Genomic DNA, 27810 nt, shown 5'->3' on the forward strand with positions numbered 1-27810 from the left:
ATAGCGCTGCAGCAGGGGGGCATAGAGCGCTATATATCTAGCCCCCCAGTGCATTTATAATATGCCTCCCGCCGATGCATTTATAAAAATATATACCCTCGCCAGCACATTAATAAAAATATGACCCCTGCCAGCACATTATTAAAAATATGACCCCCGCCAGCGCATAATGTGACCCCGCCGGCGCATTAATAAAAATATGACCCCGCCAATGCATTAATAAAAATATGACCCCTGCCAGCGCATAATGTGACCCCGCCGGCGCATTTATCTAAATTTTCCATTGCAGCGCTATATGTGAATGGTATATCTATCAGAACGCATCCAGCAGCCGACCGGTTGATGATGCTGACAGATATACTATTCATTCATAGCGCCGGAGGCTGCATATGTATAAAGATGTGCTGCCCCCCATAGCATTATCTGCCCCCCACAGCGCTTCTATATACATATGCAGCCACCGCGCTATGAATGAATAGTATACTTGTCACATATAGTGCATTTGTGCAGCGCTATATGTGATATCTGTCAGCAGCGCATCCAGCAGCCGCCTGGCCGATGATGCTGACAGATATACTATTCATTCAATTCCCCAGCGGCTGCATATGTGTATAGAAGCGCTGTGGTGGGCAGATAACGCTATAAGTCTGCCCCCCCCCCACCCAGCTCATCTATATACATATGCTGCCGCCGGTGCTATGAATGAATAGTATATCTATCAGGATCATCTGGCCAGTTGCTGCTGGATGCGTTCTGATAGATATACCATTCACATATAGCGCTGCAATGGAAAATTAAGACAAATGCGCTGGCGGGGTCACATTATGCGCTGGCGGGGGGTATAGACGTATACATATAAAAAATAGATGTATACATATAAATGCGCTGGAGGGGGTCATATTTTTATTAATGCGCTTTATAAATGAAAGTAGAAAATACATTGTGTACATCGCAGGGTTGCGGAGCATGCCGCCCGCTCCCCTGCTTAATAACTTCTGATCGAATCGGGTGTCAGAAGTGAGACCCAGTGTGATCAATCCCTCAGCCCCTGTACTACAACCCCCATCATGGAACAGACTCTGTTCCATGATGGGGGTAGTAATACAAACACTAATGTAACCTCCCCAGCTGTCTGCAGACTCCCAAAGCCGGGGAACTACTATTCCCATCATGGAAACAAGTCTGTTTCATGATGGGAGTAGTAGTAGTCATGGCTGTGGGAGTCTGTAGGCAGAGGTGTTAAAACATCCGTACATGACAGATGTTATAACGGGTCTTAACGGAAGAATATGCCGTTATTTGGATAGACATTATTCATTAGCATTTGTTAATTCACACGTTATTAAACCTCTGTTAACAATACATTATAACGGCCGTTTATTAACAGGGGGAACTTTATAGTGTGAAAGCAGCCCAAGACAGTCATACCAAAGTCAGCAAGTTTGGATGGCTTTTTTCAAATGTGTATGGGTTAACTAGGATTTAATTTTTTTATTTAATTATACCTTTTCACTTGGTTGGAACTTGTAGCAATGTGTGTTTACCTAACCACCATAACTAGGTAACGGTGGCATTTTATTTGCCCACAATGCCACATGTTTGTAGCCTTGCACATGAAACATTTTGTTGGTTTCTTTTGTTTTCATCAGTAATTACTTCTACTAATCAGTCTGTATGTTTCTGGCAGCTTCTCGGTTGTGTTTATGAACATATATTGGCAGAAGCTTGAATAGGCAGGATGATCACAGAATACAAAATCAACAAAACAAGTGATATGAAATGATAGACCAAAAACTTGCACAATGCACATGTTCAAGTTCTTTATATTTAAGCAGAACAGACTTATAAAATATGGTGTCTGTGCTGAAATATCAGCAATACACGAGAAGAATAGCATGTCTTAACTGTAGGGAGCATAACCTCCTAGCACAGTAGGCTCTTAATAATTTACTCACAATCTAAGTGCATTGTGCTTCTACACAACTGAGCTAGAGTTCATATACTAGAATATCTAAGGTCAACAGTCTTAATGATAACTAATGAGGAGTATACATTATTAAATGCAAGTGTCGGTAAGCTAATGCAAAGGATTCTGGGTATACCACTACATGCTCTGACCTGTGCATCTGCCCTGATTCCCTCGGTGAAGAATCTTCATCTTCATCTGTGCTGCAAGATTTTGACCTGGATTTTGAAGTTCTCTGCAGGATAAACAATGAATACACAGTCACTGACTTCATGAATGTTCCTTATCTGATATACTGCCAAAAAACAACCCATAGGGTAAATTTAGGCACTATGATCCAAAGAAATTCAAAGACGTCTAACAGCTGCATAACAATGACGTAAAGTGATCATTTACAATTTTAGCTGCTTTAGTAATAAATTTAATAATTCCTATATGTAAAAAAAAAAAAAAAGTTGTCATACATGACACAGAAATTTTATTCAGTTTAAATGAGAAATAAGAGGAATCTAGGTCCCAAAAAGACTTGTTCATTTTTCTTTTTCTTACTGTTACCATGTGCATTTTTATGCGCCAGGGGTCATGTTAATGTTGGCTACATCTGTAGGTTTAAAGAAAAAACTGATGTACAAATGTGTTTGACTGGCTAAGTGTATATACAAGGATTACGCAGGTAAATCTTAATTCTATTTTACATTAACGGTGGATAAAGCTGAATGGAATATACTTAAAGCGTACCCGTCAGATCCAACAAAAAAACATTTTTTAAATTTATCACTCAGTACCTAATCCTGACCATGTACATCTAATTTTTATGTGTCCAGCACCTTTATTTTTTTTTTTATTACACTTCTAATTTAGCTCACTAGTCTGAATTCCTCTCAAAGGGAGGGGGCGTGGCCTCACAGTGTAGGTCTCCGCCCCCTCCCTCAGTATGCTGTCTGCTCACATCTCCCCTAGCATTAGCAAAACTACAACTCCCAGCTTGTCCTCACTGACAGTAGCGGGACACAAGCTGAGGATTTTTCCTCCAGCTGTGAGCCCTGTGCTACCAGCTGTCAATCAAGGAAGTGTGTCCATGATGCATGGACACAGCAGGACTAGTATGTGTCCAAGCAGACGGGGGGGGGGGGGGAGATGTTTAACTGGCTTTTGCAGTATGAAATACTGAAAATTTTCTAATGAAAGGAATTGCAAAACCTATTGGTTTTGCATGATTTATAACATATCAAAAGTTTTTATGTCTGACAGTGCCCATTTAAATATGGACTGTCATTTGAACAAACTTTGCATAAATCAATAGCACAAACAAAGATAAGAAATTTTGTTATATATATCTTATTAGACAAAATGCTACTTTCTCCTGTTATCAAATCTGTTCCCTCAACCCCCCCTTGCTGCCTAAATCTTTTCAGAGATACAAGTATATGGGTGGGGGACACGGTAGCTCCTCCCACCAGCTCTGGGAGAACTGCAAATTGGTGGTTAAGTCTGCGGAGCTGAAATCTGCTGGAAAATACCAAATACAAGTTGTATAATGGCCAGAAATACTGCTGCTCCTTGCGTACACACGGGACAGCTTATCCTGAAAAGTGACCTGAAATGGCATGTACACTTTTAAATACACGTAAATTTACAATACTAAATGTAACATTGAGAACTACAGGTATTTCTCTACATTAATATGTATAGAAATGCTCTATGGATCTATGTCATATTGGCTGCAAATCTGAGGTCAGACCTCTCCATTCATTTCTGTGGGAGTGCCGGAGATGCCCAAGTGCTGTACTTGGATCTCTTCAGCACTCTGATAGAGAACCAGGGTCCTGGTCGGAGATCACGGAGGTCCCAGCGGTCGGACGCCAGGTGAACACCCCCCCGCAATAAGCTATCCTGTGGTTAAGTCATGAATGTACAAGATTGGCTTACCCCTTAAATAAATTGGATAATTTTCACAACTATTAACACAATACTGTACATTAAACTCCTTACCTTATGTTTCCCAATGTTGCCTATTGATGATCTTTTGGATTTAACTCGATCTTTTGAGTCTGAATTCTATAAAGGAAACAAAAAATATGATTTTTTTTCTTGATCAAATTCTATCAGAAGGTAAAATGTTTTCACCAAGTCAGTGTACAGGCTGAATACTGAGCAGAAAACACAGATAAACAGTACTTGGATAACAAATTGTCTATATACAGGTGCATTGTGTGGTCTGAATCCATAATAAAACCCAGAACACATGGGATAGGTATTTCCATAAAAACATCCTCTACTGCTAATAGTGTACAGGTGTATCAATACATTAAAGCCAGCTTTCTTTCCCTTCATTACATTCCTTTATACATCTTTTTTAGAGGATAAGTCCCTACTGATCGACAGATTTGTATTTCTACTATATTAGTCTAGAAATTATCTGCTTGGTTCCTAAAAAAACAATTTACCAGTTGTATGTAACAATTTAAAAAAACGTAATCATTGAATAATGAAACGTTATACAACTTTCTTATACAGATTTTGGAAATTCTTCACCATTACTGAGACATATTTGCTTTGGATGATATCTTTCTTGTTTATATCCAGAGGCTGAAAACCTGTACGTAGCTAGTCCTGGTGGGTAAAGCTGTATTCAGTGTATAAAAGAGAGAAAGGAGGGTGCGCTCCATGGTGTAACACCTTAGGTATAGTGGAAGATGCTAATGTGAACTGCACTTACCACAGGTGGTTGTACTGCTGATCAAGTACAACAATGGGATAGTGTGTGATAAAATAACAGTCTCTCCACATTCCGATGTAACATATGACAGACAAAATTCCTCCAAAACTTAAACGGGATACATCAGGCGCTGAGACCAGGTAAAAGGTAGGTGAGGTTTATTTACACACAATGCAATGCGTTTCACGGACTAGCCGTTTACTCAGGCATGTAGGGTGGGGATACAGACAGAGATTAAATAGGGTAACATTAACCACTTGTGGGGCAAAAGTTAACCCTTTACACTCATTTTTAACCAAAAATATAAAATATTCATAGGAGGCGTTGTGAGGTGCCAACACATCAAAATATACATACATATATATATATATATATATATATATATATATATATATATATATCTATATATATATATATATATAAAGATCAAACAAATAAATAAATATCACCATTGATAAAAATATAAAAAAAAAACTATGATATATGATGTTAATCTACATAAATATTTTTTTTTTAAATTGATAGTATATATATCACAAATCTATTAAAAAAAATTAAAAAAATTAAAAAAAAGGAGATGCTCACTATAGACATGCTGATGCTATTTAACGCACATTTTCTATGGTCTCATTTAATCTGTCTGGAAATAAAGTGACAGGGATAAAATCCAAAATGCTTCTCTGTTGTTTAATCTTTGAACCCGGATATGAATATAGGGGGGAATGGTTTCAAGAATAGTGAGTTATATATTTTCCACACACCTATCGTGTTTAATAAGATGATGTCGGGAAATGCTATGAAGCACATACCCATTCTTTATATTTGACCTGTGCTTGTTCATACGTGACCGCACTGTCTGAACAGTGCGGCCCACGTATTGGAGACCACAAGCACAAGTCAGGAGGTAAACTGTCGCAGGTATGGTGGTTTTTCACATGAAATGTTTTTTTTTTTGGTAATATTTGAGGTGAAAGAATGACTAGGATCACCATTCATAGAGAAGCACATACACCGCAGGCAAAAGTGCCAGACATTTCCAAAGGTGTATTGTTAACCCCATCAGAGGGGAGAGATTTTAACCTACTGGGGGATACCATATTACGCAGATTGGGGGATCGGCGGAATGTAATGCCTGGTTGTTGGGGCAATATGTCTTTCATGATGGGGTCATCTTTCAAAATTGACCAATATTTGCATAAAATTCAGTTTTTAGCAGCACAATTGAAGTCCGTTATAAAATTGTATTGGAACTTATCACTGCATAATGGTTTAGTGGTTCTTCTTGAGGTAACTGAACGCCCGTCACCTACTCTCAAATCATTGCATCTTTTCATAACTAAATCCTGCTGGGATGTAAAAAGAACCAGTTTAGTTACTGAATTAATATCAAATATGTTATCTAAATTCAATGCATCCACAGAGTTCATGAAGTTGAAAAAAACATTTTTAATCACTTAAAAAAATTGGAAATAGATACCATTAACAAAAAAGTTCATAAATTTAATAAACATAAGAATGATTATCTGTGTGGCCAAATTCGAAAATGTGCAAAATACAACCAACAAACAAATACCCAAATAAATTGGAACAATACAAAAAGGGTTAATGCTGTTGGTCATGCTAAATCTGATACAATCCCCGCAGATCCTGCACACACTATACTACCACTAGCAGATGGTATCTCTAAGGTTACTGACAAGCAGTTACCTCACCTTGATGCTCCAACCGCCACTGGGGACCCCCGCAATATAGCATGCGGCACTCAACTGTTTCTGCTCCGGAAGCGCTGGAGGGTCTGGGTCCCGACCACTGGAACGGAAGTCTGTGACGTCACGACTCCGCCCCCGTGTGATGTCACACCCCGTCCCCTCAATGCAGAAACAGGTGGGTGCCGCATGCTGTATTGAGGGGGTCCCCAGCGGCGGGACCCCTGCGATCAGACATCTTATCCCCTATCCTTTGGATAGGGGATAAGATGTCTAGGGGTGGAGTACCCCTTTAATTACTGTCCATAATGTAACAATTCCTTTGAACATTGAGCATACTATAAATAACTATAATAATTGGCCTCATTTACTAAGCTGAAACCGACTTTGTCAGTTTTTTTTGGGCGCAGAGTGTTTGAGACATGTCTGCACCAGTCTGCGCCAGTGTGCGCCAGTGTGCGCCAGGAAAATCCGACAAACCCGACATTGCACTGTGAGAAGCCGAAAATGGGGCGTGGTTGAGCCAAAAAGGGGCGTGGTTTCACAACCCGACCTATTTACTATTGAATTCCCAGAAAATCCTGTGGATAAATGGCTGGAAATTTCCAACTAGAAAAAGCTGGTCAGAAAATTTTCCCGACTTTTCCTTATAGTAAATAAAGCGGAATCCTGCAAGTCTAAAAAAACATTTCCCACTAATAAAAACTCGACACTCTTAGTAAATGAGGCCCAATGTGTCTGACACCAACTCTGCTAAGGATGAATCCACACATTTTTTTATGCTCTAGTCTTGCGAGAGTGAACACTGCAGTAACACTACCACTTCTGGAAAATCCCATCCCGAATCGTATAACTCAGTACTTCCAACCAATGCAAACTGCTCCCCTAAAAAGAAAGTTCATTTTAGGGGCTCCAGAGGAGGGACCAAACGAAAAAACAGATCTAGGTCACAACACAAAAAAGAACAAAAAACTGTAGAATAACAAACCAGAATTATTCTGAAAATACTGAGCACAAAAGAGTAAAATTGTTTAATCTATCCTCCTATGTCTTAGAACGAGGCGCAATTGACCTTTTAGCGAAGGGACTTTTGTTTTGCCCCACTGCACAACCAAACAACTTTCAGTTGTTTTTAGAGTTGAATACATTTATTCGAAAATTAACACTTGGATGGCATTTTTCCATATTACAGAAACGGGTAATTAATACTTTTGATGTGGTTTCTACTCCACCAACATCTATTTCAGCTACATTGATGAATACCCTTCGAGTACCAACTCCTAAGGTTACTGATCCTATTGATTTCCCAGACTTATTGAATATTTAGCAAGTTAATGTAATTCCTACCTCTTCTTTCTACCCTATACATCATAGGGGGTCACATTTAGAAACATTTTACTCTTTGGTATCAAAAGACCTGTGTAAGTTAAGAGAAAGTATCAGTCTCTACTGTTTTATTGGTAACCTGACTAAGGATGAATGTGATGCCATAAAAACTTTGCAGAATAATATGACCATAATCATCTTCTCTACGGATAAAGGGGGGGGGGGGTTTACCATCCTCAATAGGGATGATTATATAAGCGAAGCACTAAATATTCTGTTGGACAAAAACTATTATGAGATTCTTGATGTAGACCCTTCAGATACGTATTTATCGTAATACAATATACTGTATTAAGAAGGCTATTGATTCATCACTGCTAAATAAAAAAAGAAAAAGGTTTTTTTTTACAGTAAAAAACTGTTCATTACCCATTTTTTATTTACCAAAACTTCACAAATCCATCACCAATCCACCGGGTCGTCCTATTATTTCTGGCATGGGTTTCCTCACTAGTAACCTCTCCAACTACATAATTTGTTTCGACAACCTTTTGTTGTGTTCAGACAGTGTGGTCACATATGAACAAGCGCAGGTCAAATATAAAGAACGGGTATATGCTTCATAGCATTTCCCAACATTTTTTTAAACACGATAGGTGTGTGGAAAATTATAAACCCCTATATTCATAACCGGGTTCAAAGATTAAACAACAGAGAAGCATTTTGAATTTTTTTCCCTTGTCACTTTATTTCCGGATTAAATGAGACCATAGAAAATGTGCGTTAAATACCATCAGCATTTCTATAGAGAGTATCTCCTTTATATATATATATATATATATATATATATATATATATATATATATATATATATTTATTTTGTATGTAGATTAACATCATATATCATTGTTTTTATATATTTTTTATCAATGGTGCTATTTATTTGTGTGATCTTTATATATATGTGTATATTTTGTTTTATATGTTGAATGGATATATTGGCACCTCACAACACCTCCTATGAATATTTTATATTCTTTGTTAAAAATAAGTGTAAAAGGGTTAACTTTTGCCCCACAAGGGGTTAATGTTACCCTATTTAATCTCTGTCTGTATCCCTACCCTACATGCCTGAGGAAGTGGCTAGTCTGTGAAACGCATTGCATTGTGGGTAAATAAACCTCACATACCTTTTACCTGGTCTAAGCGCCTGATGTTTCCCATTTAAGTTTTCTGACACAGACAGAGGTGTCAGCAGAGAGCACAGTGGTCAGACTGGAAAGTACTTCGCAATTTTCTCTGTAGTGATGTCATGGCCCCGCCCCCTCGTGATGTCACGTCCGCCCCCTCAATGCAAGTCTATGGAAGGGTCACGCCCCTCCCATAGATTAGTATTGAGGGGGTGGGGCATGACGTCACGAGGGGGCAGGGCCGTGACGTCACGATGCCCCATTCTCTCATCCACCCGTCATCAGCCTCGGAGAAAACGATTAGCAGCGATCAGACATCTTATCCCCTATCCTTTGGATAGGGGATAAGATGTCTAACAGCCGAGTACCCCTTTAACTTAAAATGTTCTATAATTTTTTTTGCTCAAAGGCCACCTGGTTCTATTTCATTTCCTACATATGTTTTTCAAAATCTATATATAAAACTCAATGTGTGTGCTAAAGATATTAACATGAAACTTGGTACACATGTTACATATATGTGAACAACAAACACAGGATAGGTAATTTAACCATTACCCATCCCCATTTGCAAGAGTCTGCATTTTTGTTTAAAGTCCCATACAAGTCTAGCAGAAATATATGTTACTGCATAACTTCCAAACAGCTGGAGATATTTCGATAATACTCGGTCACATGTTACTTATATGTCCACTAAAGATATAGGATAGTTAATTTATCCCTAACCTACTCTTAGGCGAAGGTCTGAGTTTTTGTTTAAAGTCCAATGCAAATCTATGGGTAATGTATGTTCCAGCATAACTTCTGTACAGATGGAGATATTTTGATAATACTTGATCACATGTTACTTATATGTCAAATAAAAATATATAATAGTTAAATGAACCCCTAACCTACCCCCATATGTGAAGAATGTTTTTTTTATTTCAAGTACCATGCAAGTATATAGGACTTCTGGTTCCTTACTCCACAAGCTCTGCTCTGCATCTCCTGGTGAATGTGACAGTCCGGCTGGCAAGCCACACCCTCCCACATTCCATGCCCCATTTGCCAATACATGCCCACCCTTTAAGCCACACCCCTTGTATTTTCAGCTTACAATATCTTTACCATAATGCAGCCCCACCTGAGGACGGGATATGAGGACTAGAAATGTGGATTTGATATGGGGACGGGATATGAGGAAGGGATATGAGGACGAGATATGAGGATGGGATATGGGGAAGGGATATGAGGAAGGGATATGAGGACGAGATATGGGGACAGGATGTGAGGATGGGGTATGAGTACCGCATATGAGGTTGGGATATGGGGACAAGATATAGGGGCAGGATATGGGGACGGGATATGAGGTCGAGATACAAGGACAAAATAAGAGGACAAGATATGAGGTTGGCATATGAGAAGGGGATTTGGGGCCGGGATATGAGGAGGGGATATATGGTCAGGATTTAAGGAAGGGATATGAGGGTGGAAGTTTCCTCTTATGTTGCTTTTCCTCCCCCACAAGGATAAGGCAGGAAAAACCAGGCAGCACCGGCTACTTAGCTAGTTTGAAATAAAAGAAACTATTTGATACAATCATTTTGTGTCTTTAGCTCTTTTGCACACCTACATGTCTTTATGGTAGCAGATAACAGATAGAAGCTAGTTTAATGGAGTAATCATTCTTCAGTACTTTTTGCTAACATACATTTGGTAGGTTAATATGGAGTAGGCAATAGAAGTGTATCATGTATGTCAGCAAGATGAGACTACACAGGTTTTTTTTGTCTGTTACTATGGGGGATGCATAGGTCTGGACTGAAGCGGCAGATGCAAAATAATCAAAATAAATAGCCAAGATCCTTAATTTGAGATGTATAGGAGCAATAAATAAAATCATAAATTGTCATCTATACATTTGATGGGTGACCAATGCTAGATTAGTTGGGATCTAACCATTAGGGTCCCCCACTGAATAGTAGAATGCAGGTCCTGATTTCCCAGTTTGATGAAGCAGTGGTCGAGCATGTGCACTGCTGCTCCATCCAAACTCTTTAGGACTGCCAGAGACAGCTGAGCACTTGGCTGTCTTCAGCAATCGAGCAGACTTTAAATAGGATGGCTAAGTAACAACGTATTACTAGAATAATGTTATCATATACCCTCATGTTTTATACCAATGATCATATGTTCACTCATATTGGCATATTATAGGGAAACATGCACTTTAATATAAGTCTAAGTGGCGTGAAAATACAGAGCTGTTTGGTAAATATACCCTTAAAATTAAATACAGCTATTTCACAATTACAAGTCTGTGGTATACTGTGTGAGAGCTATTGGCCCAATGGCACAGTATTTATTATGCTGCTTAGGCTAATCTGGAAAAAAAAGTATGCATCTCAACGTCTCAGCCTAGCAGCTAATGGTGTATAACTAATGTTTGCACTCAAAACATGTATTTATGGTACCTGAGCAATGTTTGGGTGATAATTCAGATGGAAAACTATCTAGTGGTAGAAATAGGTCACACAGTGTGACCCACCTAATCATTTTACTCGACCCATGTAAACTATATATTCATAGAAACAGTGGGTACACAATTGTGTGAATATGCTTTGAATATACAATGAGAAATCAGCATTTAAAGTGCATTCAAAGAGAAAAACTTAGCGAAATGTCACAAACAAGAATAAGCAAGGTAGCAAAAAGAATACAAAATGAATCCAAATAATGAAGAAAATGTTTATCTATAATCACCTAATTACTTCCGAAGGTGAAGAGTAAACCACGAATATCCAGGTTCACAGAGGTTGGAGCTTTAAGCATTTGCTAATTTGCCAATAACAGTAAAAGCCAAATAAACAATGTGCAGGCAGATGCTGTCTTTATCAAGCCATCTGAATGTTACAGCAACAAAGCTTCCCCTGGGACACAGAGACCAAAGCCAAGAAAACAAATCAGCATTCTGTATACAGAAACCTCAACAAAGCTATTTAAATCTCCTCCATAGCCTGCATCACCCAACACGACAGATGAAAACAACCCATGCCCACAAAATCATTGACTGCATGACCATGGAGGGGCAGGATTTTAAAGGAAGTGTCCAAGAATCTGAACCTGGCTTTGCAGATTTTGCATATATATAGGTAGCCATACATTAGAGCCCTGCACTGAATTTCTGACTATTACCACCCGATCCCGCAACATGTGTGTCTGATCCCTCCCTGTCCTGCAAACATTTAGTCGCCCCCCCCCCCCCCCCGTGCCATTTCATCACCTTTTTTTCCAGTTCATCACCTTCTTTTGCCATTTCACCAGCCCCCTGTATCATTTCAGAGGTTTGCAGGACTGTACATGATTTTGCAAGACCCACTTCTGGTTCTGTGATCGTCCACAACAACCTCATTACCGCCCACAAGTATTTTGATCCCAATCCAGGGATTTACCATACATCTTAGACTAAAGTTGACAAAAAAGAATCATCATTCAGGGTAATGTAGCAACAAACAACCATGTTTACCAACCAATGCCGAACATGTCATCTAAAAAAAGAAAGCTGTGTTTAAAATATTTAGAAAGCAAGAATAGTGATGCAGACTACATTATTTTTTTACCAATAAAAAAATCCCCAATGGACTGGAAAAAATGCAGATGCAAACTGAGCTTTAAGATGGCACATGACCTGTGGTAACATTATTTACCTGGATCTGGATCTTTTTTTTTTACGTAGGGGCCTGACATCATTTTTAAATAGTAAATTTTTATACGGAATTAAACATTCAACTTTATTCCACAGGAAATACCCATGTCAAGATTGGAAACAAATACATGTGTAATAAATTGGTAAAATTTACAAAGTGTTAGTCAGGGTTTAGAATATTTTCATCTATCAATTTTTATCAAAGTCTATTGATTGATTTGTTTTTCTGCAATGATTCCCAATACTGGGACATAATTCATCATAGGAAACCTACTATATCATTTCTATCTGACAGGGAATAGGTGTCTGATGAAACAGAAGTTATACACACACACAGTCTATTAATGTATCAAGGAGAATTCCCTATGTCCCTACTGTATGTTAATGGTTGTTTCAAGCAAAAACAACCCAATGCTAGCAAATAACCATTTTTATTATTCACTACCTACATTTCTTTAGAACACTCAGAGCTGCCAGCCTGCTTTGTTCACAGCCTGTTTGGCTGTGAACAAAGCAGGCTGGCAGCTCTGAGTGTTTAGGATGCCAGCATGAGTCAGAAATGCTTGCTGACAGGACTGATCAGGAAAAATACAATAGAAAGAAGCATATTTTTCATTAACATGCTATTGGAAATGTATTCAACATTCATTAATCTAAAATATATCAAAAGTTTATTTGATGAGAGGTACCCTTTAACTTTACCTTTAAAAACTATATTTCCTTATTTCACTCACAGGTTTTCATATAATGCAAATTTTAGTTTCCTCAACTTAATTATTAACAAGGCAAAATTAAGTCATATTTTTATTTTAATTGCTTGACTAAAACCTGATGGAATTTTAACTAGGTTTTCTATAGGTAGCAATGACAGTGACAAATGTTTGTCTTTCAGTTATAGCACTAATGATTTAATGTAGGTGGTAGAATACATATTAGCAACACCTATTTTGTTTTCAAGAGGTGAATACAATCCAAGTATTTAGAAATAGGTCATTCAAAGAATTTATGTACAAAGGAAGTCTTACTTATAGAAGACATGGCATTTTAAAACTTTTTTTTTTGCCATAAATCATTCGAACAATCAGATATAGAGTGATAGAAAACATAATAAAAATTTATAAAAAGTATAAAAATTATACTTTTTATAGACGACTCCTCTTAACTCAGTTGCCTCTTATTGATAACTGAATGAACTAATACAGCTTCACTCCAGAGCTCCACTACTATTAACTGCTTTATAATGTCCTCCTCCTCCTTCTGTTTGTGAGATGTAAAGATATAGATGCAGGATTCCCACTTCTTTCTGTGTGCTGTGCATGAAAAACATCACAGCAGCTATTCTCTGCCCACTCTGGAGCTAAGGCCTCCAGCTATTAACAAATAAACAAAGTTTGTCAACCATGATGCAAAGCGGTGGCCGACACTTCCCCTCAATGCATCTCCATGGGAGATTGAGATACATGCGCGCTGTATCTCCAGCTCTCCCATAGAGATGCATGTTCACGGGGAGAGATGGGGCGTTGTGAAGGAGATTGCATGGGGTCCCAGTGGTCGGAACCCCCCCCCCCCCCCGTGCACGCGCGCGTGATCTGACACTTAGGGAATACGTTTTTTTTTTTTTTTTACTGGGTAACTTCTTTAAGTCTTACCAAAGTAGGTGCATAGTTACAGGAAATGGACAGAACATAGTCACTAGTTGACTACGTTCAGATCATTAAAGGGTTACTGCCACTATGTAAACATTTTTTGACATGTTGCTCACATACCAGGTCTCACTCTTGAGACCCACTGCTATCGCTAGTTATTAGCCTTGGAAGCAAGCGGCAGCACGCTGCTAACTCCCTAGTTGGCATATTCTGTACAAATCTCTATGTAGACAGAAAAAAGTCAGATCTGAGGGCCTATGAATGAGTGGCCCACTTCCTTCCCTGGATGATAACCAGAAAATGCAGCGGATATTAGGAGTGAGACCAGGGCGATCCGACCTTTTGACATGTGTGGGCAACATATCAAATTTTTTAATAATAACAGTAACTCTTTAAACCCAGTGTGTCGGCAGGTTTCAATGTTTTTTTTTTTTCATATAACTTTTTTGACAGAAAAGTGAAAGTACAGAAATACTCCGTAGGTTCAAAAACAATGCGGTAGATACAATTTCATCAATGGACATTGACAAGTACATTCATGGTATAAGCCTTTCACGAAAAACAGAATTGCATTTCAGAAACTTCCCCTTTCCCCATTTTCAGTATAGTATTATGATAAGAAAATAGTAATAAACCAGAGGGAATAAAACTGTCCTCTAAAACTAAACCTAAAGTGGAACAAGGTCACTGACAGGAAGGAAAGAGCACTGTTCTGGAGTCTAAGAAGCAATATCTGAAAAAAACTAGATGCACTTTAAAGGAAAACTGTCACTAAACTCCCTCCGCACTAACCAGAGGTGTCAATATACTGCTTTCCATGCCTGGATCCATCCAGCCGTTCGCCTGTTATCGTCATTATTCCTGATATGCAAATTATCTTCTAACTGGCACAGGCAGGGTTACATGCCTCCATTTGGCACAGCGACGTCAGCGCCGCTTGTCCGTAGCACCGCCTGGCTTATGAATATTCATCCCCACCCTCCGCCCCTATCCTCCCTGCTCTGTACAGGGCTCCACTACCCTGAGGCTGCTTCTGGGTGTACACAGGAAGTGGCACATGCCCAGTGTAGTCCTGTACAGAGCAGGGAGGAGAGGGAGAGGCGGGCGGAGAGGATGAATATTCATAAGCTGGGCAGTGCTACGGACGAGAAGTGTTGACGTCACAGTGCCATATGAAGGCAAATAACCCCGTCCATGCCAGTAAGAAGATGATTTGCATATCAGGAATAACAAAGATAACGGGTGAACGGCTAGATGGAACCGGACATGGTAGGCAGGATATTGATTAGCGTCCCCCGCACTACCAGCCAGTACCTCTGGTTAGTGCGGGGGGGGGGGGGGGGGTGGGTTCGTTTAATGACCGTTTTCCTTTATGCAATCATCCCTTCCATTGTAACTAAATAGCTAGAGATTAACAGAAAACATATTACGGTTAATATTAGTATTTATTTTTATACATCTTTATACGTAGTTAGCGTATAAAGATACATAGATAGCAAAAGTTTAGTCCAAAATACACTGCTCAAAAAAATTAAGGGGACACTAAGATAACACATCCTAGATCTGAAAGAATGAACTAATCGTAAGAAATACTTTCGTCTTTACATAGTTGAATGTGCTAACAACAAAATCACACAAAAATTATCAATGGAAATCAAATGTATCAATGCATGGAGGTCTGAATATGGAGTCACACTCAAAATCAAAGTGGAAAACGACACTACAGGCTGATCCAACTTTGATGTAATGTCCTTAAAACAAGTCAAAATGAGGATCAGTAGTGTGTGTGGCCTCCATGTGCCCGTATCATATGACCTTCCTACAACACCTGGGCATGCTCCTGATGAGGTGGTGGATGGTCTCCTGAGGGATGTCCTCCCAGACCTAGACTAAAGCATCTGCCAACTCCTGGACAGTGTGTGGTGCAATGTGGCATTGGTGGATGGAGCGTGACATGATGTCCCAGATGTGCTCAATCGGATTCAAGTCTGGGGAACGAGCGGGCCAATCCATAGCATCAATGCCTTCCTCTTGCAAGAACTGCTGACACTCCAGCCACATGAGGTCTAGCATTGTCTTGCATTAGGAGGAACCCAGGGCCAACCGCACCAGCATATGGTCTCACAAGGGGTCTGAGGATCTCATCTCGTCAGGTTACCTCTGGCAAGCACATGGAGAGCTGTGAAATGCCACCCCACACAATTACTGACCCACCAACAAACCGGTCAATGCTGGAGTATGTTGCAGGGAGCAGAATGTTCTCCACAGCGTCTCCAGACTCACGTCTGTCACATGTGCACATGAACTGCACTACCCGAGTCACTTATGTGTGTTGTAGACTCTGTCTCATGCTACCACTAGAGTGAAAGCACCGCCAGCATTCAAAAGTGACCAAAACATCAGCCAGGAAGCATAGGAACTAAGATGTGGTCTGTGGTCACCACCTGCAGAACCACTCCATTATTGGGGGTTTCTTGCTAATTGCCTATAATTTCCACCTGTTGTCTGTTCCATTTGCACAACAGCATGTGACATTGATTGTCAATCAGTGTTGCTTTCTGAGCGGACAGTGTGATTTCACAGAAGTGTGATTGACTTGGAGTTACATTGTGTTGTTTAAGTGTTCCCTTTATTTTTTTGAGCAGTGTAGTACGCCTACATTGTTATTTCATACAGAAAGTAATCTATGGAGCTGTTAAAGGGGTAATCCAGGAATAGAGAAACAGAGCTGCGTTCTTTCAAAACCGCTCCCCGTCTGTCTCCAGGTTGGGTGTGGTTCTGCAGCTCAGTTCCATTGAAGTGAATTTAGCCAAGTTGTAAAACCATGCCCAACCTGTAGACAGAGGTGGAGCTGTTTTGGAAAGAAATTTGATGGGCATTTCTATTCCTGGATAACCCCTTTAAAGGGGTATTACAGGATTTTCTTTTTTTATTTGACTATGCTACAGGGGCTGTAAAGTTTGTGCAGTTCATAATATAGTGTCTGTACCTGTGTGGGACAGTCATCTCACAATTATTCAGTGATTATCGCCCCAAAATTTATTTTTAACAAAATTACTCATGTCTCGGGATTTCCCAGGTTGCAGTGCATCGAGACCTGAGATCACTAGTCAGGTCATCAGAGGGAGCCTGTCCTGCTTCAATTTAGCAACAACTGTAGGCCCTCTGGATAGAAAACAAACACTGTGTTTCAATGGGTGGGGTGGCTAATGTGTTGGAGGAAGGAAAGTGATCTAAAACTTTCAAGCATGGAACTATGGGATGTGTAGTTTAGAGAACAAAATCCAACAGGAAATACCCAGTTCCAGCAGGTAAGTACTAAAATCACCTTATGGTGGATAACCCCTTTAACAACGGATGTAGCCAAAGGCAAACCGAAATGGCCAAAACACATTGGGTAGCTTCCACAATCAACTCCCACCCCAACAAAATTTATAAAATTAAGAATTCTTTGTGTCCAGTGTATATTTTTAAAAGGGTAGCTAGAAGCAGCTGTTTTCCATAAAATCAAAGGATAAGACATATTGCAATGTAACCTGATCAATACTTCTTTTCTCCAATGTCTACCACCTGGAGACTGTTGTGACTAATGTGAACAATGTTAGAGTGTCTGCATTTTGGGATTAATTAAAGGAGTATTCTGGCAAAATGTAACTTATCCCCTAAAATATAACTTATCACTGGGACAAGACTCCAGTGCTCTCAGTGAGGGGTACGTGTTGTCTACTAGTAGACGGCACACTCTTTGTTCATTTCTATGGGTGCGTCGATGATGCCCGAGAGCTGTACTCAGGTCTTTTTCGCCCTCCCATAGGAATGAATGGAGCGCATGCAGGCTGCAGCACGTGTTCCTCACTGCCGTGTCCCATCCCGGTGATAGCGAGGACCCCAGCGGTTGGACCCACAATGCGTTCAGCTACTTATCCCCTATCCACAGAGGAAAAGTTATTTTTAACCTGAGATCTCCTTTAAATGTATTGGGTTCCTTATAACCCTATAGCAGCAGTACTAATATCTCTTCTATGGCAGTGTGATTTACAGTATCCGATGGAGCATGCCAAGATTTATTGACTTCAGCACTATGCACACACATACATACTGATATGCATGGCAGACATACTTGTGATCCATGCCACTTCAATTGAAAATATGTTAGTCCTGTGATTGACAAGTCATGCGTTTAAGTAAGCAAGACTAGATTCAGAGAGGTTTTCAGCTACTGAATGTAAACAGTAAATATTTATTTTCACCGATACCTAGCAAATATATTAAAAACCAGAATATTAGAATCTTGCATTCATGCATTTGCCTTTTTTAGACGCTATCCCCTTTCCTACTCCACAAAAAAAGACAGGTTTAGATATTGTGCTTATATCATTGTTTTCAAAGCCACCAGCGGTTTTTACCTGTTTCAGATTAACATTCAAGCCCTCATGAGTTGCCTTCAGTAAAGCTCTCACAGTGAAGCTGTCAGGATCCTCCTTGTCCCTGATCTGAGATTCCTTCAGTAAAGACTCCAGTTTTTTTCTTATGAAAGATTCTACTTGGTGTTCCGTTGTTCCATTGCTCTGAAAAGGATTAACACAAAACCCATTAACATGTGGTTCATTCAGTGCTCTAGGCTAATTCATAAAACCCTATTCATCTATGCCAAAAAAAATACAGCACTAAATGTATTTTCTCTATCAAAGCAAATTCAGTATTTGATTCATCTAAAGCAAAGACACACCACTATAATCTGCTGCTCAAAAATAACCATGTCCCTATGCCTGTCCGCGTGCTCAGTGGTGCATACCGTCTGAAGGTACGATCTTACGGGAGCCATGGCTTTAGCACTCTATAATTACTTCAACTTCGCAAACGAAATGAAAGAGCATACTAAGTTAACCTAACAGCATAGTCCTTTCTATGTTTTCTTTGATGCAATTTCTAAGAGTATTTCTTTAAGGGGAGTCCTGATGCAGAACACTCGTCATCTTTATAGTAATCGGTGCATGTCTATGAAGTGTTCACCTACAGAGTGTGCCCAAACTTCTAGACACTCATGCTGACCAATCTTCCCCGCCTGTTCCTCCAGCCTACTAACACCTCCCACATACGTGATTATTACTACTCCCTCTTTATGGGTGTTCCTTTAGCCAACCATGCTGTTTGGTAATAGTACCCTAAAATCACTGCATGTAATGATTGGATGTCACTGCCCAAAATCTTTCCTATATATTCTGTACTTTTATTTGTTTATTGCACTTTCATTCTGTTTATTTGTTTATTATATAAAACATTCTTCAATAAACGATTCATTTACAAAACTAGTGCATGCAATTATATGCTTTTTTGTTTGTTTGTTTATTTTAGGAGCAAAAATATTAAAAGGAAGCTTTAATATTGATAGCCTATCCTTAGGATCAATTGGAAAAATTGGGTATGTGTAGCCAGCCTTATCTGCCGATACCAAGCACTTTACTGAGACCGCACATCTGGACCCAGGCCGGACTCCACCCCATGCAAACGGCGACAGTAATCCTCATCACGGGACTGCCACTCCCGAGGACACCGGCCGTATACTACCAGTAAGCGGTGATCTTTTCAACGGCATACAGGTACTGTCTTTGCAACACCTTTGACGCCATTCTCTATATTGCTCCATGAACTGTACCATCCTTGCACTTTAATATATATTACTACCACCTACCTCGGACACTACCATCTACCTCGGATTTCATCTGCAGACACTTTCTCATATTTATGACTGCAAATCACAGGTGGTTGCACAGAAGTGACTTTTAATTTTTATTCCTATCCCAATTTTTCATGTTTTATTTCTCTATTGTATTGACACCTGGTGCAAGGGCCCTGCCCAGATGTCAGTTTTGATACCATCATATTTTTAATAAATTGTATTATCTGTTATTGTTGATTCAGGTTCTGCTCATTCCCCTTTACATGCTATCATCCATTAATTTTTATTGATCCCCTTTTTTCCATTATTAACTTTTTTGATTATTAACTCTCTTTTGTTATCAACTTTTTATTACTAACCCATTTGTATTTTTATTACCTTATAATTTCATATAATTTATTTACATCCCATCAATTCTCTCCATCTATCCTTGCTACTTTTCACTCACTAGCCTTGAGGACTGGCCCTATATAATTATTTATATATACTCTCCTATCCTTAGGATCAATTAATATCAGATTGGTGGGGGGTCCAACAAATTAAAAGGGCTGTAGCGTTTTGGCACGCGATACAGCCTCTTTATTGCTTACCAGGCACAATGCCATACAGTCTGTATAGCTGGAATTTCAGAAAAGTCCTGGGGATGTTAAAAATGAAATAGCTCTATTCTGAAAAGAAGAGTCAAAATTCAAAGGTAACTAAATTACAAATGTTTTTGCTATTCTGACATTTATTTAACATTGCCCTAGGACTCTTCCATATACATTATTTTCATATCATGGTTTATTTAAAAAGTGTTTTCCAATCTTTAAGCGTTGTGTACAAATGTTTTAACTGGTTTGATTTTTCACTAACCAAACTGCTATCTGTATCTGAAAGCCAATCTTCCATGCAGTCACATCACTATGCTCCTAGTATTTTTATTCTGTACTTCTTGCACTTCAAGGGTACCTCTCATCAAATAAACTTTTGATATATTTTAGATTAATGGATGTTGAATAACTTTCCAATAGCATGTTAATGAAAAATATGCTTCTTTCTATTGTATTTTTCCCGATCAGTCCTGTCAGCAAGCATTTCTGACTCATGCTGGAGTCCTAAACACTCAGAGCTGCCAGCCTGCTTTGTTCACAGCCAAACAGGCTGTGAACAAAGCAGGCTGGCAGTTCTGAGTGTTCTCCTTTGTGAACAAAGCAGACTGGCAGCTCGTAGTGTTTAGGACTCCAGCATGAGTCTGAAATGCTTGCTGCCAGGACTGGTAGGGAGACCCCTAGTGGTCATTTCTTCAAAATGGAAAATTAAATAGAAAGAAGCATATTTTTTTAATAACATGCAATTGTAAAGTTATTCTGCATACATTAATCTATAATATATCAAAAGTTTTTTTCATGAGAGGTACCCTTTCACATACAATGTATGGTTATCTATCATTTGCTGAAGTTCAGAATGTCCCACATCACTTCTAGGCCTGATATTTCTCCTCCAGAGAAGGCAGCTATAAATAATGTCTGTGAGAGGGAAGAGGACTCTGGAAACTTCAGTATAATCCTTTACATTGGTATCATACCAACAGCAAGCTATGGCAGCATGAAAACAACTGTGCTCTACTGTTACATTCTTTACATGTGTAGGGTTTTTAGGCTGCCTTCCCCCCTTGTACGTCTTGTTTATGACCCTGTCTGTGTCTTCATTCCTACCATATACCCCAGAATTTTTGATATTGGTTTATTTTCAATTGACTTACTTTTTAAATTACTGTTAGATATTGGACAATAGATATAAAGGATATATATATAAAGAAAACAATAAGCATACTCTGATACGTACAGAAAAAATAAAAGTATGGGATTGGGAACTAAAGAAAAGCAAATAAAATACTATAAACAAAGAAAAGAGACAAATCAAATGTCCATCATATACATAACACAGGAAAACAGTGTATTCTGGAGTAAAAAGCAAAGCTGTCTAGGACACCAAGCTAACCATATGCCAAATGTCCGAGGTCTAAAACTAAACTAGCTAAACCCAGTAGGCATCAAGGATGTTAAAGGGGTACTCCTCTGCCCCAGCAATCAGATCATTTTGTTCCGAACACTGGGTGCGGCCTGCAGGGGTCGTGACGTCACACCACACCCCCTCTATACAAGTCTATGGGAGGGGGCATGGCCCCCTTCCATAGACTTGCATTGAGGGGTGTGGCGTGACAGCACAAGGGGTGTGGCTGTGATGTTATGACACCCGCCGCCTACACCCAGCGTTTGGAACAAAATGTTCTGAACGCTGGGGCAGTGGAGAACCCCTTTAAGTAAGAAATTCCCAACAAGGGAAGGGACTGGACCGGTGTTCTCCAATGAAAAAAAGTACTAAAAAGGAAAGAATAAAAACGCTTTTAAGTAAGCAATAAGGAGACTCAAATTGTGGGGAGGGAGAGCTAATCCCTATCATCAAAGATGGCAACGCTCCGACCAAGTCAGGGTGGACACTTGTATTTTTAAAGTATAACACCTCTTAAGATTGTAACACATATTATATATATATATATATATATATATATATATATATATATACACACATATACACACACACATACAGAAAACCCCTTTGTGTGTGTGCAACCCAGGAAAAGGATTACCCTATTAGTTACATTACACTTTATTAGATTGTGCTATATTTCAGAAGACGCCAATGAAAACAAAAATTGAACTTTGACAAAATAATATTTTTGCCAGGACGCACATCTTACCACACTGGAAATTATAGTCATGTTCACTCGAGGTGTGTGGATGGAAATTGTCACCTAAATATTAAACACTGAGAAATGTCAAACCCGACATTTGACATTTTTTGAACCTGACAAACATGACAGAAGAAAAAAGTATTCCTGATAAACACAATGGAGGAGATTAATGAAACTGTATAAATGAAAGACAATGCCAGTGCACTGCTCCTAAAGCTGGGCTTTCTTGCTATGGGCAACAGAGTGTCTATTTTTCACCTTCTCCTATTTATTTAGTCACCAGGAGCTGAAACAAACTATTAATAGGATTATACAACAATAATATGCATTCTCAGTATAGATATAATACGTTTATAGCTTATGGGTCTATTCACATGTATATAGTATCCTGCACATATTTGATGCACAGGATTTGAAGTTGCAGATTTTAATGTAAACTAAATGACTGAAAACAGCTTCAAATCTGCATCTTCAAATCCTGCACATCAAATATGCACAGGATACTACTGTACGTGTAAATGAACCATAAAGAGTTTTTTCAGTGATGTATGTACATAATTTCTGAAGTGCTTATTACAGTCAAATTCTCAATACACTCCTCACCATTTAAACTGCCACCCCAAGAAGGACAAGCTGTAAGGTTATGCAAATGGAGAAAGTAGCAGGTGTCACTAAGATGTGCAAATAATGAAACCTCAGAAATCCGATCAAGTCCCTACAGTATGATTATCTGATGCCTTCTGCTGATTCACGTGCCAGTTATCACTACTTGACGCAAACTGAAAGGGACAGAATGCTAGAACTGAGAGACCATAGTTTATTACTTTGGCAGATCTTTATGCGTGAAGGCCAAGATGTCAGCACTGTTTAACATTGCGTGTCCCAGTGGTTTAAAGACCAACCACAAACTGAAATAGCAACAAGAAGTGCACAGACGAACCTCTGCATGGACGGTTGGTCAGATTAGAAGAATGGTGCATTACCCATTTTGTACTGCCAGTGAAAATTTATGTCACATGCCAAGCCTAGGGCATCAATCAGAATGTGCTTGTAAAACAATGGGCACCAAGCAAGACCTACAGCTAAAGGTGTTCCATTCACTGTAAACAACACAAGATCCCTAACCAGAGATCATTTATGCCATTTCTTCCTATCGCCACACTAAAACCTAAAGGAAAACTCCAGTGAAAAATTAACTCATCCCCCTATCCTGCTGACCAAGGGGGGTGTCTAGGAACCTCGTAACCTCTGGGCCAGGATGCCGGCTCTCTGAGCGAGGAGCACGTCGTCTACTGGTAGACAGCTCACGCTCTATTAATTTCTAAGGGAGTGCCGATGATGCTGAGTGCTGTACTTGGGTCTTTACAGCGCTCTCATAGAAATAAATGGATAGCATGCTGTCTGCAGCACGTGCTCCTCACTGAGCACCGAGTCCCGTTCCAGAGTTTGTGGGGGGACCCAGTGGTCGGACCCTACACAATCAGCTACTTATTCCCTGTCCACAGGAAGTTACTTTTTGCTGGATTTCCTCTTTAACCTTTATTTGTGTTTAAGAAACAGTACCAGTATAACCATTAGCCCAGACCTCTGATGAAGCTCTGAGGAGCAAAACACGTCAGGGGGCAAATTTTTGCTAATACCAGTACTGTTTCTGAAACACAAAGAAAAGTTAAGTTTTAGTGTGGGGATATAAAGAAAAGGTATTAATGATCCCGTATTAGGGATCTTGGGTTGTTTATAGTTGGGACAAAAGGCACAGAGGAGTTTGGTCCTCTGCGTCATTGTATGGCTCCTTCTTTTTCCTTACAGGTTTATTAGGGAAAGTCCTGCTTTTTTCAACAGCTGAACCCCAATACATGGAACCCAGTATTTATTGCCAATATCTATGACATGATTCTATATTCTTTGTGGTGTATGTCTATTTGACCAATTGTTATACCTCCCTGATGACGCCAATATAATCATTGGCATAAACGCGGTCGTTGGTAAATTGGTGGGAGTATTTAATGTTTGGTAGACCTGGTTGGGCTGGCAAGGCTAAGCAGAGCTAACCTGGGCCATCCTGTCTACATCAACCGCATCCCTTGTATTTTTTTGTTTTTGGTGACTGTCTACACAAGTACACTAATTCTTACAAAAAGTCTTTTTAAATAGCCTTGATTAAAAGTTATATTTTAGGCACACCCTAGACATGTTAATTGGTGTTCTTAGAATTTTGGTTGTTTATAGTTGGAAACTTACCTGTTTCACTACTGGGGTATTTTTTGTTATAATCTATTGACCTCACACCACCACATGGAGAACGTCATAATCAGGCTTCGACGAGAGAATGTCACATCAGTCATAACCTGTGATTATGGTGCGGGGTGGTATAATGTATGGTAGCCGGACACCTCTACTCGCCATTTCAGGTAAACAGCTCAACATTACATTTGTCATGGAAACAGTGGTACTGCCATCTTCCCAAAGAGTCCCAAGAGCCATTTGGCAATGCAAAAATGCCAAGCCCTATGTTGCTTATACTACTGTGTGCAGCCTGCAGATAACCATTATTAACCTCAATAATAGAATGTCATGGTGTGTAAGTACATGCTTTTCTGTGCGATGAGCACATACTTGTTCTAAAGAAAAAGAGGTTTTCAATATTTTTTTTATTATTTGCATATAGAAAAATAGAAACAAAGAATGTGTCGGCAGATAAGAACCATTTGGCCCATCTAGTCTGCCCAATAATCTGAATCCTATCAGTAGTCCCTGGCCCTATCTTATTTGAAGGATAGCCTTATGCTTATCCCATGCATGTTTAAACTCCTTCACTGTATTTGCAGCGACCACTTCTGCAGGAAGGCTATTCCATGCATCCACTACTCTCTCAGTAAAGTAATACTTCCTGATATTACTGCATAAACCTTTGCCCCTCTAATTTAAAACTATGTCCTCTTGTGGTAGTATTTATTTACCGTGTTGATTCCTTTTATGTATTTAAAAGTCTCTATCATATCACCTCTGTCTCTTCTTTCTTCCAAGTTATACATGTTGAGGACCTTTAACCTTTCCTGGTAAGTTTTATAATGCTACAATATGCATGTACTAGTTTAGTAGCTCTTCTCTGAACTCTCTCTAGAGTATCTAGAGGGTGGGTCATTTATATGGATACACCTTAAAATGGGAATAAAATAACTTCCTGTTTGTGGCACATTAGTATATGTGAGGGGGGAAACTTATCAAGATGGGTGGTGACCATGGCGGCCATTTTGAAGTCAGCCATTTTGAAACCAACTTTCGTTTTTTCAATAGGAAGAGGGTCATGTGTCACATCAAGCTTATTGGGAATTTCACAAGAAAAACAATGATGTGCTTGGTTTTAATGTAACTTTATTCTTTCATGAGTTATTTACAAGTTTGTGACCTCTTATAAAATGTGTTCAATGTGCTGCCCATTGTGTTGGATTGTCAATGCAACCCTCTTCTCCCACTCTTCACCCACTGATAGCAACACCGCAGGAGAAATGCTAGCACAGGCTTCCAGTATCCGTAGTTTCAGGTGCTGCACATCTCGTATCTTCACAGCATAGACAATTGCCTTTAGATGACCCCAAAGATAAAAGTCTAAGGGGGTCAGATCAGGAGACCTTGGGGGCCATTCAACTGGCCCACGACAACCAATCCACCTTCCAGGAAACTGTTCATCTAGGAATGCTCGGACCTGACCCATAATGTGGTGGTGCACCATCTTGCTGGAAAAACTCAGGGAACGTGCCAGCTTCAGTGCATAAAGAGGGAAACACATCATCATGTAGCAATTTCGCATATCCAGTGGCCTACATGATGATGTGTTTCCCTCTTTATGCACTGAAGCTGGCACGTTCCCTGAGTTTTTCCAGAAAGATGGTGCACCACCACATTATGGGTCAGGTCCGAGCATTCCTAGATGAACAGTTTCCAGGAAAGTGGATTGGTCGTCCTGGGCCAGTTGAATGGCCCCCAAGGTCTCCCGATTTGACCCCCTTAGACTTTAATCTTTGGGGTCATCTGAAGGCAATTGTCTATGCTGTGAAGATACGAGATTTGCAGCACCTGAAACTACGGATACTGGAAGCCTGTGCTAGCATTTCTCCTGCGGTGTTGCTATCAGTGTGTGAAGAGTGGGAGAAGAAGGTTGCATTGACAATCCAACACAATGGGCAGCACATTGAACACATTTTATAAGTGGTCAGAAACTTGTAAATAACTCATGAAAGAATAAAGTTACGTTAAAACCAAGCACATCATTGTTTTTCTTGTGAAATTCCCAATAAGTTTGATGTGTCATATGACCCTCTTCCTATTGAAAAAACTAAAGTTGGATTCAAAATGTCCAACTTCAAAATGGCCGCCATGGTCACCACCCATCTTGAAAAGTTTCCCCCCTCACATATACTAATGTGCCACAAACAGTAAGTTAATATCACCATCCATTCCCATTTTATTAAGGTGTATCCATATAAATGGCCCACCCTGTATATCCTTTTGCAGATACGGCCTCCAGTACGGTGCACAATACTCCAAGTGAGGTCTCACCAGTGTTCTGTACAGCGGCATGTGCACTTCTCTCTTTCTACTGCTTATACCTCTCCCTATACATCCAAGCATTCTGTTAGCATTTCCTGCTGCTCTATTACATTGTCTTCCTACCTTTAAGTCTTCTGAAATAATTACTCCTAAATCCCTTTCCTCAGATACTGAGGTCAGGACTGTGTCAAATATTTCATATCCTGCCCGAGGGTTTTTACGCTCCAGGTGCATTATCTTGCACTTGGATATATTAAATTTCACAGAGTTCTGACCATTCTTCTAGTTTTCCTAAATCCTTTTGGCGTATCCCTCCAGGGACATCAAGCCTGTTACATATCTTTGTGTCATCAGCAAAAAGACACCCCTTACCATCGAGACCTTTTGCGATATCACTAAGGCTAAGTTTCTACTTGTTTTTTTGTCCTGCGTTTCGTGGTTTGAAAAAAACGCCTGAAAAAACGCCAGTGCAATCTCCTCCGTCTGGCATTTTTTTCATTTGTGTGGAAATTGCACCTTGGCAGGTTTTTTTTTGTATCCAAAATTTGTTGGGTACCAAAAAAAAAAAAAAAAAAAAAAAGGATCCAGTAGTGATGGAAAA

The 27810-nt window shown here is 39.6% G+C and overlaps 1 protein-coding gene and 1 long non-coding RNA gene across 3 annotated transcripts in view; one reads left to right on the plus strand and one right to left on the minus strand.

Moving 5' to 3' along the window:
* Positions 1–27810, minus strand: part of PLCH1 (phospholipase C eta 1) — a 161877-nt gene that overhangs the window by 52270 nt on the left and 81797 nt on the right. Inside the window, exons 11-13 of the mRNA XM_056564997.1 lie at positions 18648–18809; positions 3959–4024; positions 2119–2201 (exon numbers count right to left, since the gene is read on the minus strand). Of these exons, the coding sequence (XP_056420972.1) occupies positions 2119–2201; positions 3959–4024; positions 18648–18809 (311 nt within the window). The remainder of the gene's footprint in view (positions 1–2118; positions 2202–3958; positions 4025–18647; positions 18810–27810) is intronic.
* LOC130361692 (uncharacterized) overlaps positions 1–27810 on the plus strand; it is a 65196-nt gene that overhangs the window by 2320 nt on the left and 35066 nt on the right. For both annotated transcript variants that reach the window (XR_008891114.1, XR_008891115.1), the window contains exon 2: positions 19597–19841. This is a non-coding gene — a long non-coding RNA (uncharacterized LOC130361692). The remainder of the gene's footprint in view (positions 1–19596; positions 19842–27810) is intronic.

Source organism: Hyla sarda, chromosome 3 (genome assembly GCF_029499605.1).
Source record: "Hyla sarda isolate aHylSar1 chromosome 3, aHylSar1.hap1, whole genome shotgun sequence".
NCBI lineage: Eukaryota > Metazoa > Chordata > Amphibia > Anura > Hylidae > Hyla > Hyla sarda.